Raw genomic sequence first — 19,339 nt, forward strand, 5'->3', positions numbered from 1 at the left:
ATGCCAAACACAGTAACAACAAAGTCTCCAATGGAGATGTTACTGGGCCCGCTCGAGCAAATTGATGAACAATGGGAGGACAAACAGATCAGACAGATATCTTAGTATATGGTTATAAGAAAAAGGTAAAACCTACTATATTTGCTAACTTCTCTGTTCCAACACTCTAAAGGAATGCATTCTTTCTCTAACCATAAATCGATCACTGAGAGAACATTTATTATATAAATATGCATGGGTTCCAGTTCCTGCTAAGTCATTGACAAAGGTGATCTTAGTCTGGGCCACAGTTCCACAGCAGAGTGATCCATTCATTTTACTCAGTCATTAACTTATCCACAATTTATTCAGCTCCAGCCATGAAGACTTTAAGATAGCAGTTATTAGCAATATTTCCCATACCTTGATTATCACTTGGGGGACTTACAGATAATGACCAAAGGGTCATCATGGACCAGAAGCAGAAGGTAGGTCAATATCTTGACTAAGTTTTATAATAGCTGTTTTCAAAGATAACACGTGACAACCAGGGATATGAACTAGCTACCTTATTTTTCCAAGTGCTCTCAATGACTCAACTTCACAGATAGAAAAAAAAGTTAATGTCTTTCCTAAGATATTTATATATAATAGTGTAAAAATAAGAAATAAATGGTAGTAACAAATAGAAGCAGTATCCTCACCCCTATTTTCTTATGAATACCAGAAATTTTATTAGTTTGTTCCACAGGAATAACTCCATTACATGTGGAATGAGATGTATTTAACACTCTTTGATCATTCGTAGACTAGAGATTTAATTCCTTTTCTCTGCTTAACAGCTTCACAGTACCCAAGTCACATTCTAAAACATTTTTATTTCTCTAATCCTAAAACCACAAAACACAGTTATCCACATACATATTAGCCAAAGTTTTTTTAGAAGTTGGTCATCTGCCTCTTTTGAATATCCTGTGAAATATAAATATCGATGGCAATGAAGGTGAGGTTTAAAGCTATTTTTCTAATACTCAACACACAACCACGCTTACAAATCTTATTTGAGATTTTCTTAGGCAGTGGCAAAATGGTTTCTTTTGAAGAGACAATCTTTCAATATCAACAACAAGCCAAATATTTCTGATGGAAAAGAGAAGAGAGACAAGGGAAGGGAAAAACTCTGTTTCAAGATAGTGTAGATGCTCAGAGTGGATGTCCCTGAAGCTAGAGTTTTTTTTAAGTCATTCACAAATACTGTATATACCTTTATCACATCATTTCTCTCCATTTAGTCCTTTTGATTCTCTGACTTTAGAGGCTCTTAAGCAAATGAAGAAGAAAAGAAAAAAATCACATATCTGTCAATACATTATACCAGACTGACAAACCAACTGAATTTCCCTGTGGTATAAGTGAAACACTGGTAAAAAACAAAACAAACCAAAACAAAAAGCCTAATGCAAAATAATTTTTAAAAAATGGTAATAATCAAAAGGAAAAAGAGGATCATAGAGATCAGGCCTTCACATTCAATTTCAGAGAAGAAGACCTGAAGCTGCTTTCTGTTTAGCTCAGTTGTGTACCAATTGGAACATGGATGGCTAACACTGCAGTGCAGTAATATGATCTGTGCTTTAAATAGCTGCCAAGTAGCCATGTGGTGGCTGGCAGCAGCTATGTGTTGCAATGAGAGCGATCTGTTTCAAAGTAAAGCCACATAACAAGAGGGCAAGTAGAGCTGATGTGCTAGGGAGCCGGTTTTCATTATCTTTCTGTGTTTTCTTTCATATATATATATATATATATATATATTTAAAAGGATTCCCTATTTCAGAAGGACACTAATTCAATTTGGGCTTGGAGTGATGGTCAACCACATTTAGAGACTCACCCAAGTAATTTCTGAGATAACTTCTTGGATGGTCTGCTTTCTGTAGAGGGTACATACCATTACTATTGACAACACCTTCCCCCGTTTTTCAGACTCTCATCACACTCCTGAGGAGGCTTGCAGAGGCAGGGAGGTGTAAGATGTTCATAAAATGAGTTAAGGAATGAAGGGCGGAGCCAAGGAAATGGCCCTAAAAATTATGACCACTAACTATGAAGAAGTAAGGTATGAAATCCTAGGTCAGAAATTATTTTTAACAAAGTTGTTCAAAACTAAGCTGCTGTTTACTGATGCTGCTACTGCTCTGTAAACAAATAATGTTTACTCCCACTTGGAAAGAAGCACTGATCTGTACTACCTACAACGACATGGTGCTGTCCTGCCTAGAGTCTGAGGCAAAGAAGTAAGTTGGTAGTTTTCAAGGTCACGGTGGTAATGGTGGAGCTCATATTACCATCCTCCCTCTGTCTCTTAGTCTGTCTCTGTCTATGTCTGTCTTTGTCTCTCTGTCTCTCTGTCTCTGTCGGTCTGTCTTTCTCTCTCTCTCTTCTCCCTAAAAATAGCATTGAGTGGGAATTGTTTTAAAAGTCAACTGCAGACTTAGCACTTCATTGGTGACTGCCCAATTATATCATTTGGAATAAAGCGAAGAGTTTAATAGCTAACCTGAAAACTCCATGGTTTCTTTCCTACTCTGTAACTGAATATCTTTTCTCCCAGACTGTGAATAATAACTTCCAACAATGAAGCTGAGTAAACTTATTTCAGGGAAGTACCAGATTTCTAACTCGGAATTCTATTTTGCCATCAGTATCATAATAGATTAAAGTGGCTTCAGACTTGTATTTTCTCATACCAGATTTCAGGTCACTGAGTTCACTGGGTATGTCACAGGGACCTTGATATATACACCAACCCATTTATCACATGAAGTCCAACACTATATCAAAGTGAGTGTGGGCAGTAGAGGGTTGAAAAGCAGCTCACCATGCAATTTGGTATTTCATTCATGCAACCAATCCAGTATGTAGGCCCACCCATTCACAGAAATCTTTCAGTTTTCACTAAGGTATGATCAAAACATTTACCCTTCACTCTTTGGTATCAAAAACAAACAAGCAAACAAACTGACAAAAAGAAAAAACATGAAGACATGGTCTTAGAAATTTTTATCCCCCTGAGAAGGTTTCATTCACTTAACACTACCAGGGGGATAATGCCACCAGATAATATGTAAAAATCTACCGGAACATGCAAGTATTCAAACATCAGAGTGGTCACCATCGTTGATATTCTCTTGACTTTCAGTCAGTGTGAACTCAGAATGCCCTATTTTTTCAATGTCATTTTTATTTTTACACAATAAAACTACCATACTCTAGGGAGTTTGTCCATCATTATTCTTCCTCTTTAAAATATGCTCACATGGAGGCCAGAGAGATAATGAGTAGGGTGTTACCTTGCATGTATCTGACCTGCTTTCAATCCCCGACACCCCATACATTCCTGTGTCTACTGGGAGTGATCCTTGAGAGCAGAGCCAGGAGTTAGACTTAAGCACTGCCAGGTGTGAGTCAAAACCAAAATTAATTAATTTAATTAAATATGCTCACATGGAGAATTGCAAAATAAATCAATAACAGGAAATAGTGGGCCTTTCAGTTCAGCATGATTCTAAACTCTGCTGGGCTTGGCTATTACTGAACAAACATAAATATACTTTGAAAAACTTTAACAAAAGTATAAAATATATATAGATAAATAAGTAAAAAAAACTCTAAGTTTTAAAGCATTGGTATATGTGTTACTTGCATTGGTATATCTTGTTACTTTTAAGAGCTATTTAAACCACGAAGTTGTAGTAGCAAATTTATAGGAAAGTTTATTCTTTCTCTCTGCTAATTTGTACTTTTTGAATTACCTAATGAATATGTATTAAAATAGAATAGAAAACACATTGAAGAATCTAAAATATTATTTAACATTTTTTCTGCCCTATTCAGTCAGTGAATAGTCTTTGCAATTAACCATTAACAGCACAGCGGTAGGGCGTTTGCCTTGCACGCAGCCAACATGGCCGACCAAGTTTGATTCCTCTGCCCCTCTCAGAGAGCCCGGCAAGCTACCGAGAGTATCTCGCCTGCACGGCAGAGCCTGGCAAGCTACCCGTGATGTATTCAATATGCTGAATACAGTAACAACAAAGTCTCCAATGGAGATGTTACTGGGCCCGCTCTAGCAAATTGATGAACAATGGGAGGACAGTGAAAGTGACAGTGATCATAATATTAATTAATGTGAAATGCCTTACATATATTAAAAATAATGTTGATAGTTACTGTGTCTGGCATCATAAAGTTTATTAATAATGCTGTTGATAAATTTAAAAACTATATTATCTAGGGGCTAGATAAATCATAAATAGTACAGCAAGTAGAACACTTGCTTTACACATGGTCAACTCAGGTCTGATGACAGACTACATGTGTTCTGCTGAGCACCATCAGGAGTGACCACTGAGCACAGAGTCAGAAGTAACCTTTGAACACACCCTCCCAAATAAATAACTAAACAAATAACTTCCTTCACCAATGAAAATTAAAAATACATAAGCTATCATTCACTTATGGGCTGGAGCGATAGCACAGCAGTAGGGCGTTTGCCTTGCACGCAGCCAACATGGCCGACCCGAGTTCGATTCCTCCGCCCCTCTTGGAGAGCCCGGCAAGCTACCGAGAGTATCTCGCCTGCACGGCAGAGCCTGGCAAGCTCCCCGTGATGTATTCGATATGCCAAACACAGTAACAACAAAGTCTCCAGTGGAGATGTTACTGGGCCCGCTCGAGCAAATCGATGATCAACGGGAGGGCCTTTACTTTACTTATCATTCACTTATGAGAATAACCTATATCAAAGTGAAGTGCTGATTTAGTTATGGAGAAAATGAGCTTTGAACAACTGCTGGAGAGAAGATACATTGGTGCAGCTTCTACAGAAAATCCTTTAAAAAATAAAAGTGGGGGGGGGGCAAAGTGATAACTATAACTATATTATTCACAACAGTTAAAACTTGGCATCATTCAAAATTTCAGCTGAAAGAAACTGTTGTATCAAAATCTCTTCCTTTGTCAAAACAGAACAATCTTCACACTGTTTCCATATAGGAAAACTTTTTTATAAGCATTTTCAGCAGTTCTTCATAACAGAAACAAAATATATTATTTTGGCTGTGTTTTGGGACAGGAATTGAGGCTTGGATGGAAACATTCAAATTTGGTAGTGGAAAGGTGTAATGGTGGTGGGATTGGTGTTTGAATATTAAATGTAATCAAATATTGCGAACTAACTTATAAAAAAATTTAAAAATAAGAATAAAGGTATAAAGGTAGTTATGATATCATAATTCAATAAAAAGCTAATCAATTATTTTTTAAAATAAATCATTCCTTTTGTAATATCGTGGTTGGCACTTGAATGATTCTGCTAAATGAAATAAGTGAAGGAAATAAAAGGCAACTATGAGATAGTTTCAGTCATATATATAGAAACAAAGCGAATGAAATGACAAAAGAGAATAAAAATAACTCAAACTATGATGAAAAAAGCATGGTTATGATAACAGAGAAAGGCTTAAGTGATGAGAAGGGATTATTTTTGTAGCATGATGACACAACTGTGGTGGAGAGATGGTGAAACTGATAATATAGAAGTGGGAGCTGTACTCCTGCCATTTTATAGTATTGTGAAACTGTGGAAAATAAATAAAACTTAGGTTGAATTTAAAAGAAGCTATTTTTAATGTTGATAAATTAATAGATAAAATAGTCTTATTTTCCAAACTGAACCAATTTTTTAAAATCCCCTTTCTGAAAATTTTATTTTTTCACTCTTTATTCATATAGTTTAATTTTCCTTCATATTATGATATGTTACCAGTTCAGAAATGGACAATCTAAAACAAATAACAGAGTCGAGGTCTAGGACTGTAATGAGTATATGATATTTTTCTTGATAGCACAGTGGTAGGGCGTTTGCCTTGCACGCAGCCAACATGGCCGACCCGAGTTCGATTCCTCCGCCCCTCTCGGAGAGCCCGGCAAGCTACCGAGAATATCTCGCCCACACGTCAGAGCCTGGCAAGCTACCTGTGATGTATTTGATATGCCAAACACAGTAACAACAAAGTCTCCAATGGAGACGTTACTGGGCCCGCTCGAGCAAATCGATGATCAATGGGAGGGCCTTTACTTACTTACTTACTAGGAAAGTAAATATTCTATCATTCCACTAGCATTACTTTCTTACAGACATTAAGGTTCTTCTATATAGGAATAAAATTAATACCGTCAGAAAAAAATAAGAAATCTTGCTAAACATTTGTTTAGAAAAACAAACCAGGGAGCATTTGTTTTCACTAACAAAATAAAATCTTCTAGATTGGCCATAATATCCCTATGACCATTTTTTCTTTTACTCCAAAATTTAAAGATCAATCCTGATCCTTAAAGATCAATCATATCTTTTCACTCCCTGAGGTCTTATTTAGGTGTCAAATTTGTATGCATTAAAGAATATCACATTTGTCGATACAAAAGATTTACCAAACTTTCTGTAATCCCAACACAGCGGTAGGGCGTTTGCCTTGCACGCAGCCAGCCTGGGGAGCCGAGTTCGATTCCTCTGCCCCTCTCAGAGAGCCTGGCAAGCTACTGAGAGTATTCAATATGCCAAACACAGTAACAAGAAGTCTCACAATGGAGATGTTACTGGGCCTGCTCGAGCAAATCGATGAACAACTGGAGGACAGTGTTTGTCAACACTAAATTAAGTGGATGGTAAATGTGCAAAAGGATTATTGCTTGTTTGCGTATTCAGATCAATCTGATAAAGTGCCTACTCCATTCTGGATATTTTCAACGATATTACCTCTTTTGAAGAGATGTGTGGCCTTTATTATTTTGTACATGTATTGGCATGGCTTTTGTTTGTTTGTCTGGAGGCCACACCTAGCATTGCTCAGGGATTACTCTGGGGTCTGTGTTCAGTGATAACTTCTGTGATGCTGGGAGTTGTTCTGGGGTGTCAGAAACAGAACTCTCATAGGCTGAGTGCAAGATAAGTGTTCTACCTGCTGTACTATTACTCTGGTCCAGGTATGCTTTATAAATACTCTTAATTACGGTCTTTTTCCATGAAATGAATTTCTCCGTATAGAAACTTTTTTGTTCTTTAAATAAGGTCCATACCAAGACAAATTTGGAAGTCCAGAGCCTTTGGGTCAGTGGCCAGTGATCCAGGTGCTCAACCAACTATGACCACCAAGGCCATATCCCACTGTACTGGGGAGCCCTGTGAGGCAGATATCAAGTTCAAGGTCTCCCACATGTAAATATGTAAGATACCATTTGATCTGTCTCCCCAGGTTCAGAATATTTTTCAAAATACGCAAGCATTTTGCCATATCTCTGCCAAAAGTAATTGTTTCCTGTCTTTTTTGATATATGCTCTTCTCACTGGTGTGTAAAATATCTAACTCTCCTTTTGATTTGTGTTTCCCCAATGATAATGAGGTGAACACTCTTCCATATGACTATTGGCCATCCATATGTTTCTTCTGAAGCTGTTTGTTCATATCTTCTCTCCATTTTTTATTATTATTAAGTTTTCCTGTTATTGTGCTTTGTGAGTGCTTTATAAATATTAGATATTAGCCTTTTTCTGATGTATTGTGTGCAACTACTTTATGAAATTTAGCTGAGTGTCTTTATTTTAGCACAATTTCTTTTGCCATGTAAAACTATTTAATTTGATATAGTCTCATGTATTCGATATGCCAAACACAGTAACAACAAAGTCTCCAATGGAGACATTACTGGGCCCGCTCGAGCAAATCAACGATCAACGGGAGGACCTTTACCTTTACCTTTTACCTTAGTCTCATTTATTTGCTGTTGTTATCTTTGGCAATGGAGTCAAATCATTAATAAATCTCAAGGGTCTATATTCTAGAAAGTTCTGCCCGTATTTTCTTTAATCTATTTTATGGTGACTGCTCTAATCTCCAGGTTATTAATCAACTTTGAATTAATTTTTTAATGATGTGAGATATGGATCCAGTTTTATTTTTCATATCTAGCTATCTGGCTTTTCTAGCACAATGTGTTGAAGGGGATTTTCTTTCTTTACTCCACTTTGTGTTCCCAGTTCCTTTTTCATAGATAAACTACTCCATATTGTACCACTTGTATGTAAATTTCATGACTTCATCTTTTCTAACAGCTACATAGTACTCCATTGTGTAGATGTACCAAAGTTTCTTTAACCAGTCATCTGTTCTTGGGCATTCAGGTTTCTTCCAGTTTCTGGCTATTGTAAAGAGTGCTGCAATGAACAAACAAGTGCAGATGTCACTTCGACTATACATTTTTGCCTCTCTGGGATATATTCCCAGGAGTGGTATTGCTGGGTCAAATGGGAGCTCAATTTCTAATTTTTTGAGAATCGTCCATACTGAAGTCATGAAATTTACATACAAGTGGTACAATATGGAAAGTATCATGCTAAGCGAAATGAGTCAGAAAGAGAGGGATAGACATAGAAAGATTGCATTCATCTGGGGGATATAAAGTAACAAAATATGAGATTAATACCCAAGAATAGCTGAGATCAGCACCAGGAGGATTACTCCAAAACTTAGAGGCCAGCCGGGTATCCTAGAGGAAAGGGCAGTTCAGATAGAGAAGGGAGCACCAAATAAAGGGTGTTTGGAGGATCCTCCCAGGAGGGGAGATGCATGTCGAAAGTAGACTATGGACTGAACATGTTTGCCACTCAATGCCTCTTTTGCAGACCACAACACCCAAAAGGAGAGAGAGAACACAGGGGATTGCCCTGCCATAGAGGCAGGGGGGATGGGGGGATGGGGGTGGGGGGGATATTATCCATGGTGGTGGAAAATGGGCACTGGTGGAGGGATGGGTATCTGATCATTGTATAATCGAAACCCAAGCACAAAAAATTGTAAATCTACAACTGTACCTCATGGTGTTTCACTAATAAAAAAAAAGGAAAAAAAAAACTACTCCAGATATGAGAGTGGTCTCTGGTTTTAAACGCTATTCCATTGACCTCGGTGTCTATTTTATTCTTGCACCATCACGTTTTGATTATCAAAGCTTTACAGTATAATTTGAAGTTAGCAAATGCTATACCTTAAGTAGGGCATTTGCCTTGCACGTGAGCAGCCTGGGTTCAATTCCCGGCATCCCATATGGTCCCTCAAGCATAATCAGGAGTAATTCTTGAGTGCAGAGCCAGGAATAACTCCTGAGCATTGCTGGGTGTGACCCAAAAAGAAAAAAAAATAGAGCTTCCCTATGATGCAGCAGTTCCATTTTTTGGCATCTATGCCCAAACACAAATACATTAATTTGAAAATTATGTGCACACCTATGTTCATTGCAGTATCTAGTACTATAGCTAGGCTATGAAAACAGCTGAAATGCCCATGCATAGATGTTGTACTTTGTATAAACAATGAAATATTATGCAGCCATAAGTAAGTAAGGAATTATGCAGTCGAGTGCAGCATAGATGGAACTAGAGGACATCGTGTTAAGCAAAATAAGTCATAGGGAGGTCAAATACCAGATGATCTCACTCATGTGTATAGGGAAACAAAATAAGGGAATAGATAGTACCAAATCACAACAACTCACTGGTTCTTAATTACAGAACTGAGAATACAAAGCCAAGAGAGTGGAGGGGGCATGGTGAGGGATGGATGATGACACAACTGGAAATAATGGAGGATATTGACAGAATATCTTGGAAAATTAGATGGTGGTGAAGTAATCAAGTTATAACAACTAATAATATCTTTAAAGTTAATAAAATAAATAAAAATACAAAACTTAAGGACTGAGTTTTGCTCAGTGGTAGAACTCATGCCTTACATGAGGTCCTAGTTGCAATCCCTGACACCCTAAAATCAAGTAATAAAAGCAGCAAAAGAGGGGCCGGAGAGATAGTGCAGCTGGTAAGATGCTTATTTTGTTGCATCCAATCTACGTTCTATCTCCTGCACCCAGAGCACTGCCAGTAGTGATCCCTGAGCACAAATCTAGAAGTAAGCTGAGTACAGATCTTGACCACACCACCACCTACTGTGGCCCCAAAAGACAAAAAAAAAAACCCAAAAATTAAATTCACACCTTGGTTTTACTTTTCCAGGTGTGAACAATGCTTTTCCTTAAATTCATATTATCTTCTACCCAAATCTATGACTCCCATTTCACCCTAAATATTCTCTTAGAAGTTACCCAACAAGCTCGCTCTCTCTCTCTCTTTCTCTCTCTCTCTCTTACCACTTCTCCTTAACTTCACAAGGAATTAAATCTGACTTTCTTATCTACTTACCTTACTATGCAAAAATGTTATTGTCACAAAAAAAAACTCTAAACCTCCATACTCACAGGCCACCGTTTTTCCTGCTTCATTCACCTATTCAGCAGTGCTGCTAAGTATCAACCCAATCCCTTCTCCAAACATTTCCCTCTCTGGGGTTCCAGATACTACTACATTTATCATTAATATCTCTGTCTTTCTCTGGCTATCCACACAGGAGTTTGTGGGAAATACAATTGACTCTATCTTTTCCAAAAGAGTAAAATGAATGCATCAATGGAGACATGCTGCTATAGAAAGATATTACTTTATTCAACACAGTTTATAACTATTAAACAAATATTCGTCAATTGCTATCAGTTTATAGGCCTCAGCTGCTAGAAGTTGTTCAAAGGTGTCATTGCCATTGCTTTTCATAAGGTAACTTAGGACCAGTCCACGTGAGCACTTCGCTCACTTACCCTTGATCTAAGGGAGAAAGATCACAGTATTACCTACATACATACCTCTACTCTATGCCAGGAAAAATATGCAATGTACCCTTCTTATCATAACATCTAAAGAGATTGGGAATGCTTGAGAGAGAGGTATATATATTAGATATATAGAGACATATAAATATGTCTTATAATTAAACACAAAATATAGAAATTATATATTAGTATAAAATATTAAGTTTATGTGTGCCTTTGGATGTTTACTGACAAACATATTTTAAGATATTCTTTAACAAATGTATTTATGTAGATATTTACATGTTTATATGTATCACATGAATACAAACATACAAAAGTACGTGTTAAATGTTTATACATGTATATGTATGAGTATGTGTCGACTTGCAAACACCCACATAAAAATGCACAGGTTAACTGAATTTTCTGCTTGAAATCTCTCATAGATATTTATGTATAAAATAAATTTTTAAAAAAATAATTCTCATATTTTTAGGATATAAGTACAACCTGCAAATATCTCATAGAAATTTTTGTATAACCACTACCAAAATATGAGGCAATTAGCACTGGTCATTACAAAGCACTGCCACTTAATTATATTATTTAAATACTTCTTTAACATTTTTAATAACAATATTATCTGAAGTCTTTGATGGTTTTTGTTTTGCTTTGTTTTAACAATGACACCCTCTCTTCAGAATTAATGACAAAAAAAAATTTCTAAGAAAACAAAAGCTGAATTGTCCTATAAACGGAGAGAAGTCACCTATATTTTCAGAAGGTTAAGTCACAATAACTCCTGAACTCCCAGAAAGAGAGAGAGAAGAGAGAGAGAGAGAGAGAGAGAGAGAGAGAGAGAGAGAGAGAGAGAAAGCTAATTTTCTTTTTTTGAGGGAGCCACACCTGACAGTGCAGGATTTACAGTCGGTTCTATACTCAGGGATCACTCTTAGCAGGATATGTGGCTCCGGGGACAGAATCTGGGTCAGTTGCACACAAGCATACCTGCTATACTCTATCTCCAGCCCTGACAAATATCTTGTTATACCTTTTTTTTTTTGCCTGTTTTATCCCAATAAGCCCTCATTCCCCTGAATTATAGATGAAGTATTCATTATCAGTGCAGGATATCAATTACTCGACTACACTTTTTTTTATAAAACCAATTTAGTTTTTGTCATATGTGCAAATGAGAAAATCGTCAATACTCTGAATTAGAAATCATTCTAATTTATTTACTTGCCATGTAAATACACATATTTATGATGCATACTTGTATTCATACATATATTCATTAGTAAATATATTCTATTCAAATCTCTGTATAAATTGACATTCATGTTATATTTACATATATGCAGAATAAAGAAATCAGACACACTATATAATTCTTCATATTATTGAAAGAGAAATCGTTTTACAAAATTAAATTTTCCTACTTCCCTTTAAATATTCCACACTCATAGCTACACATTTATGGGGAAATACTGCTTCAAAACTTTGAGTGGACTTTTTAGTATATCTCCAATCTCCTGTGCTTTACAAACTGTCCTTACAATACTTTCCACCCCTTAGACAGTCTCGGTGCCTACCTGATTAGCTAACTCAGAAACTCAAAGCTCTGACTGGGTCCTTTTTTCCCTCTCACCATTCACCATTCATTAGAATAAAACTTTTGCTGAGATTAACTTTACTGTAATGCGCATGATACTAACTTACTCAAATGTCTTGGTTTGAACACTAAGTTTTAGTTTGAATAACCCAACCTTTATTTGATCATTATTGAGGAAATATCTCTTTATATTTAATTCCCTCACAAATGTTATCTTTTTGGTATGAACTTCGTGCCCCCACTCCTGATGGAGCCTCACGAAAATTAGACTGAAACCATCCTTTGACTCAATAATAAATTTGTCTCCACATAACCCCAACACACACACACACACACACACACACACACACACACACACACACTTCCTCCCCATGCTCCCCTACAGACCTGTACACAGCTCATTATTTACTAGCATCCATATCTTCCAAAGCTGCTAAAATACCAAGTTCCTTTGAAAGCCAATTCTGATATTTTTATGAGAATATAAAGCAGTTTATGCATTGAACTAAGCATGCAATCACTAATTGAATAAAATAACTGAAGTGTCACTGAGAAAACAACACTATTACTGTTCTCTGAGAAGATAATTTTCAAATTTTCCCATTTTAAATATATTGATTGCCACCATCCAGTCTTTTTTTTCTTTATATCCGATTTGTAACATACAAGCATGTGTAGCTAGATAAAAACAAATAGTGACACTTCCATCATAACCTTTATATCTTTAGTTAAATTTAGTTTTCAAATCAATTTATGTCACAGCATAGTTATAAAGTAACCAAATGACCAATAACAACATATCATAAATTTACAGAGATAATTTAAGTCCTATCTCAGACCTCAAACTAAAAACCATCTTTTAGATGCTGTTTTTAATTTTTCCTGCCAGTTTCAATGTTTGTGCTAGCTATCACCTGACTTAAAACCTACAGACAAATACAACACAAAAAAATTACAGCCTTCCCCAAATTATAAAGGGCACTCACTGTCCTTACTTCACTCTTCTAAAATTATAAACAAAATATATCATATTTGTTAAATTGGGACACTATGAAGCAAAGTCATTTCTCTTAAAAAAATTTTTAACAGCTAATTTGGATTCCTCTGAAAAGTAATCAATACATTGAAAAGAGAAATAAAATACTATTTCAAATCAGATGAAAGTCTATTAAAAGAATATACTCTGTTAAACTGTATTTTACTCTTTCATAGCAAACACGACTCACCTTTATTCCTTCTGTGGGTTGCTGGTAAGTAGATCGGGAAATGTGTTTGAATTAATGCGGATGATGCATTACAGCTATGAATTATTTCCAAAGTGTGGATTTGTGTAAAAGTGTCGCACAATCAGACATTCGGCTAATTGCCTTACGATAAGTGTATGATAGCTGCATAAATGTATTAGGAAGTAAAGATAACCATCTGAAATTTATAAATATTCAAATCTTTACTAAAAGCAGCTTGAATGTGAAATTTAAATGACATATAATACACCAGAAAAAGGCTCCATTCCAACGTTCTACAAAAAGGAATTGTATTTACAGATGACATGAGCTAATCAAATACATGTAACATCGTCTGGAAAACTTAATGGCATGCCATAACTTAATATCACAGTCAATATGCATAACAGAACCCATCATTATGTTTAATAATCAAGCCAAAAGCAAGAAAATAAATGAAGCAATATAAAAAAAAGAAAGAGAAAGGGAAACAATAAAATGAAAGTATCAATCATAAAATTATCAATGATATAACTGAAGTGACTTGAGGACCCAGTTAACCCCGGAAGCCTTGCTGTTGTCATAGTTTTATTACAGTCCTGCCACTAAATATCAAGTGTCCTCAAGGTTCTGCAGGTATTCCAGATCTTTGCTGTTCCTTCAGAGCTGCCTCTCACTGAAACGACGTTTAAAAGGTAGGAGGCATGCAAGAAGACCCAAGTAGTCTCTCCATCATAGGAACAGTTACATGGAAAAATGGTCTGGTTCCCTCTCCACGTCTTTTAGGTGGTTACTGTTTGTTCGCCTCTGAGTTGTGCCTTCACCATTCACAACAGCTGTGGAGCAAAATGCCGCTCCCGGAACAAAGCTAGCAAACCATGCTGTTTCTCTGTTTCTCTTTCACACCAAACTCCCCCCATGCCAAAGGCTTCCAAAATGCAAATAGACTCAAGACTTCTCAGATGGATTTGATTTCAATCAAAATTATTGCCAAACAACATCTTTGATATGTAAAATATCTGTACTAGAAAATAATAAAGAATTCTCCCCACTACTCAGCAAAACCTTTTCTTCCTGGAGGATGAAACAGCAGACCTATAAATGTTGATATACCTGTTGTAAAGATGAAGAAATCAAGGCACAATCATGAATGGAATCAAATGATCAGAAGAACTGCAACCCATATAATCTTGGAAAAGTTAGTATTTCATAGATTTGAATAAAACAAGGCTATTATCATCCTCATATGGAAGTATTTTGAAAGTTTGTAGCTAGGACCCATTAAAAGCACGTTTCATCAATAAATTTTCACATGCTGGACATATTAACAACATAAGTTTTAAATGGCAATTTTTAAATATCAAATAGAATTATGTACTAAACTAAGGTGCTTTTTTTTACGTATTTTCAACATATCCCATATACAACTAACTCACTCTAAGTTCATAAAAATTCAATCTGCATTATGTGTAGTTTGGTGTACATATTTGCTACTTCCAAATATATGTAAGCAGATGCAAATAAGTAAATAAAATTAAGTAACCAAACCATTCTTGGTAAGTGGAATAAATAAGTATATGTTCTTGGTTTTGTCGTGGTCTATTTTAACTGACAAGTTTGTGTGATTCCTGCTATAGGAACAATTGCTCTCAATTTTTAAATAATAGGTAGTTTAGAGGAGTTAGTAAATGTGTGTGTGGATATGAATAACTACGGAGTAAATTCTAATATAACATTTATTTCCCATTCCTAACCATTCCCCAAAGATTTTTTTTAAATAGCAGTGGAAGTGAATGCCAAGAAGTGGGTTTAAATAAAATCTTGATTTCAGCCATGACATAGTATTAAATTATGATTATACTTTCACAATTTTCATTAATTTTTAAATTGAAGTTCAATGAAAGGGAGGCCTATTTTTTTCACCTAAAGAACAAGGATCTTTATAGCACTTAGATAAGATAGAAACATGTTGATGTCTAGATCAATGCTAGGATTATTTTGTTAGAGAAAATCACAAGTAAAATGGCAAATTCAAATAGATTTATCAACTACTTCTATGCTGGCATCATAAAATAAAATAAAAGTGTATGTTCCATTTTTAAAACCACTCAAGAAAATATAATGACAACAGGCAGATTAGTGATGTATCTGAATATGTCTTCCAACAACTAGAAATAGTAAACCGGCTAACAAAGAAAAAAATATCCCTGCCGGAGCCAGGAAAAATGACCATCCATATAGAACAGAAGGAGTGAAATCCACGCAGTCTTTCATTTTCATGTTTTTGTAGCTTTCCAGGTCTGCCACTGCCTGGACCCAGATAACATACAGCATCACCACCAGGGAGAACAGGATGCCTGAGAAGAACAAAACACAAACCATTAGCCTTTCTGAAGATATCTTTACAAAAACACTATAGTATATCAAACATTTGCCTAATTATAGCCCTAATAATTCTAGCTATATTTCTTATTAGCATCAGATTCTTCATTACGTGTTTTATAGACTTATTGTTTATCTTTACATTTGAAAGTCCTGAGATAAGAATTAGAGCAAAATGATAAGAACAATGGCAACAGCTGATATATATTTATTGTGTACTTGCTGTAGTCCAGGCTATAGCAGACACTTTGGACATAAAAATCACAGATCTTTGCTCAGTGGAGTTCATCTTATAGCACTTATCCTAAATATATGCTTAATTTGGTCTGAACACTATAGTACATTGCCTCTTTCAATATATTCAAGATGTAGGTGAAGTAGATGCTACTATTACTCAGTTTTAGATCTGATTTGCAACTCAAGTCTTTCTGACTGTTATTATACATTATAAGTAAAAAAGTAAAGGCCCTCCCGTTGATCATCGATTTGCTCGAGCGGGCCCAGTAATGTCTCCATTGGAGACTTTGTAGTTACTGTGTTTGGCATATCGAATACGTCACGGGGAGCTTGCCAGGCCCTGCTTTGCGGGCGAGATACTCTTGGTAGCTTGCCGGGCTTTCCAAGAGGGGCGGAGGAATCGAACTCGGGTCGGCCATGTTGGCTCATGCAAGGCAAACGCCCTACTGCTGTGCTATCGCTCCAGCCTTATACATTATAGTATACATTATAGTATAAGGCTTAACTTATACATTATAGTATAGTTAACTAGTGCCACAACTGAGTATGGCTATAAAAATAGTGGCCAAAGTAAGAAGCAAATAAAAACATGAATGAAAGCCCTGACCTAATGTAAAAGAATATACATGATTCTTTGAAACTGAAGTATGAAGTATATATTACCATTAATTTCAGCTAAAGGAAATAACATATTGAGATTGAAGTTTATTGTGATTTAACTGAATTAAAGGGGACTGAAAATACAAGATTCAATGAAAGATGAAACCAGTGATTTGAGGTGCTGGAGAGATACTACAGAGGGTAGAATGCTTCCCTTGCACATGGCTTTCTGGGTTTGATCCCCAGTAACTCATATGATCTCCCAAACATTGCTAGGAGTGCTCTCAGAGCACAGAGCCAGGAATGATCCCTGAGCACAGCTGGATGTACCCACAGTAACACAGGATTGAGATCAAGAGCCTTATTGATACACACGAAGGGGGATATAGGAAGGAAGGAAGGAAGGAAGGAAGGAAGGAAGGAAGGAAGGAAGGAAGGAAGGAAGGGAGGGAGGGAGGGAGGGAGGGAGGGAGGGAGGGAGGGAGGGAGGGAGGGAAAACCATTAACTACTAATTAGAAGGCAGAATCACAACTTATCAACAATTTTAATGTAACTGCAATTTACCCAGTCAAAAACACTTTGGAATTATGAATAGAGAAAGCATTATAATGCTGTAGTTGTGACTTCAACAAGCAATATATCAGATGAGTTTCACAAAGACTGAAATATTAAAATACCAATGAGCAACTACTTTTCCCTCATGATGGTTCCTACAACAAGCGGAAATAAATGTGGTCACTGTACTGAATTGCAAACTCAGAAATGTCTGCTATGATGACTCATTAGGGAATGAGTGACACTTCCCATATACAAATCACCAAGCCTAAGGGATTCAAATATGTCGAAAAGCAAAATATCTTTGAGGTCACTAGCTATTTGTTCAAAATTCAATCCAAACATTCCAATGATTTATTACACTCTATAAATGAATGAACTGAGTTATCAGGTATAAAATTTCCATGCCCTACTAAATTATTGGTTAGTCTGAAAGCTAAACAGAGTTTGGTAGCTCAGAGCAGGGACGGAGGCATATTGGCAGAAGGACCAACTGATTTTAAGATCCCATCTAAGCAGGCTGGGGCTGGAGTGAGGGGAGGAGAGAACCTGGGAACATTGGTGGACAGATGCTGACGCTGGTGATGAGATCAGTGATGGAACGTTGTATGTCAAAATCCACCTATGAATAACTTTGAAACTCATGGTGCTTTAGCACTGTAGCACTGTCCTCCCATTGTTTATCAATTTGCTCCAGTGGGCACCAGCAACGTCTCCATTATGAGACTTGTTACTGTTTTTAGCATATCGAATACACCACGGGGAGCTTGCGGGCTCTGCTGTGCAGGCGGGATAGTCTTGGTAGTTTGCCGGGCTCTATGAAAAGGACAGAGGAATCAAACCCGGGTTGGCCTCATGCAAGGCAAACGTCCTACCTGCTGTGCTATTGCTCAAGCCCCATGGTGCTTTAATAAAGTAAAATTGGGGGGAAAAGATAATATCCCCCTCCACTTTTGCAAAGAATCTTGAAAAATAAATATACAAGATAAAAGGTACATAAGTATGTCAAAGTAGGTTGATATCACAGCTTAAACATTCTCATAATGATACAAACTCCAGATAACAGACAGACCAAGATGTTTCACAATAAGAAGCATCCATCTCATATGGTCGAGAATGTAAATGCAGACACTGGAGCACAAAACAGAGCAAAGATTCACTGAACAGAGGCACTATCCCAGAGAAATAGTAAAGTAATAGTTGGAAAGAAAACTCCTTACAAAGCAGTGCCTCATATTTTTACAACAATATGGCAGTGTCATGTGCTGTCTAGCAGTTCAGTTTTTCAGTACATTATTTTAGCAAATATAGAGACAGTATTTTTTCTGATAATCTAAAGGTCTGACTCAGTTATTTGTGTACTATCATTTCTCTTAAGCAAATGATTCTCAAACCTTTGTTAATATGGTTTTTATCTTCACTGCATCTTGTGAATCTCTTTTGTCATTAAATGTCTTTATAAAAATACAAAAACTGGCTTTGTTAAGTACCTTGTGCAGTAACCTTGTACGTTTTTCCTTCAAGAGTTATAGAAACCATTACCAAATACAGATTATTTCATACAAGAGGTATACAATGATCTTGTAAATGAATTTTAATGAAGACGAATTATCCCTCATATTATTACATGTCATTATATGTTATATAAATGTTATTGTATAAAGGGAAATTATATCCTAAATTTAATAAAGAATAAGCACTGTATAACTCTATCTATTTATATATTATTTTTGCTTTTTGAGTCACACCCGACAATGCACAGGGGTTACTCCTGGCTTTGAACACAGGAATTACTCCTGGCAGTGCTCAAAGGACCATATGGGATGCTGGGAATCAAACCCAGGTCAGCCGCATGCAAGGCAAACGCCCTACCCACTGTACTGTCTCTACAGCCCCTGTATAACTATATCTTTAGCTGGTTTACTAATTGAAAATATAGCCCACCTAATTCAGATAAGATCAAATTACTAATTATTATCTTCCTCCTTTGTTAAA

The 19,339-nt window shown here is 36.4% G+C and overlaps 1 protein-coding gene across 1 annotated transcript in view; it reads right to left on the reverse strand.

The window, feature by feature from the left end:
* Window positions 1–11,914: 11,914 nt before the first annotated feature.
* Window positions 11,915–19,339, reverse strand: part of TMEM182 (transmembrane protein 182) — a 78,098-nt gene continuing 70,673 nt past the window's right edge. Inside the window, exon 5 of the mRNA XM_056125109.1 lies at window positions 11,915–15,926. Within this exon, the coding sequence (XP_055981084.1) occupies window positions 15,706–15,926 (221 nt within the window). The 3' untranslated portion in view covers window positions 11,915–15,705. The remainder of the gene's footprint in view (window positions 15,927–19,339) is intronic.

Source organism: Sorex fumeus, unplaced genomic scaffold, assembly GCF_029834395.1.
Source record: "Sorex fumeus unplaced genomic scaffold, SorFum_2.1 ptg000006l, whole genome shotgun sequence".
NCBI lineage: Eukaryota > Metazoa > Chordata > Mammalia > Eulipotyphla > Soricidae > Sorex > Sorex fumeus.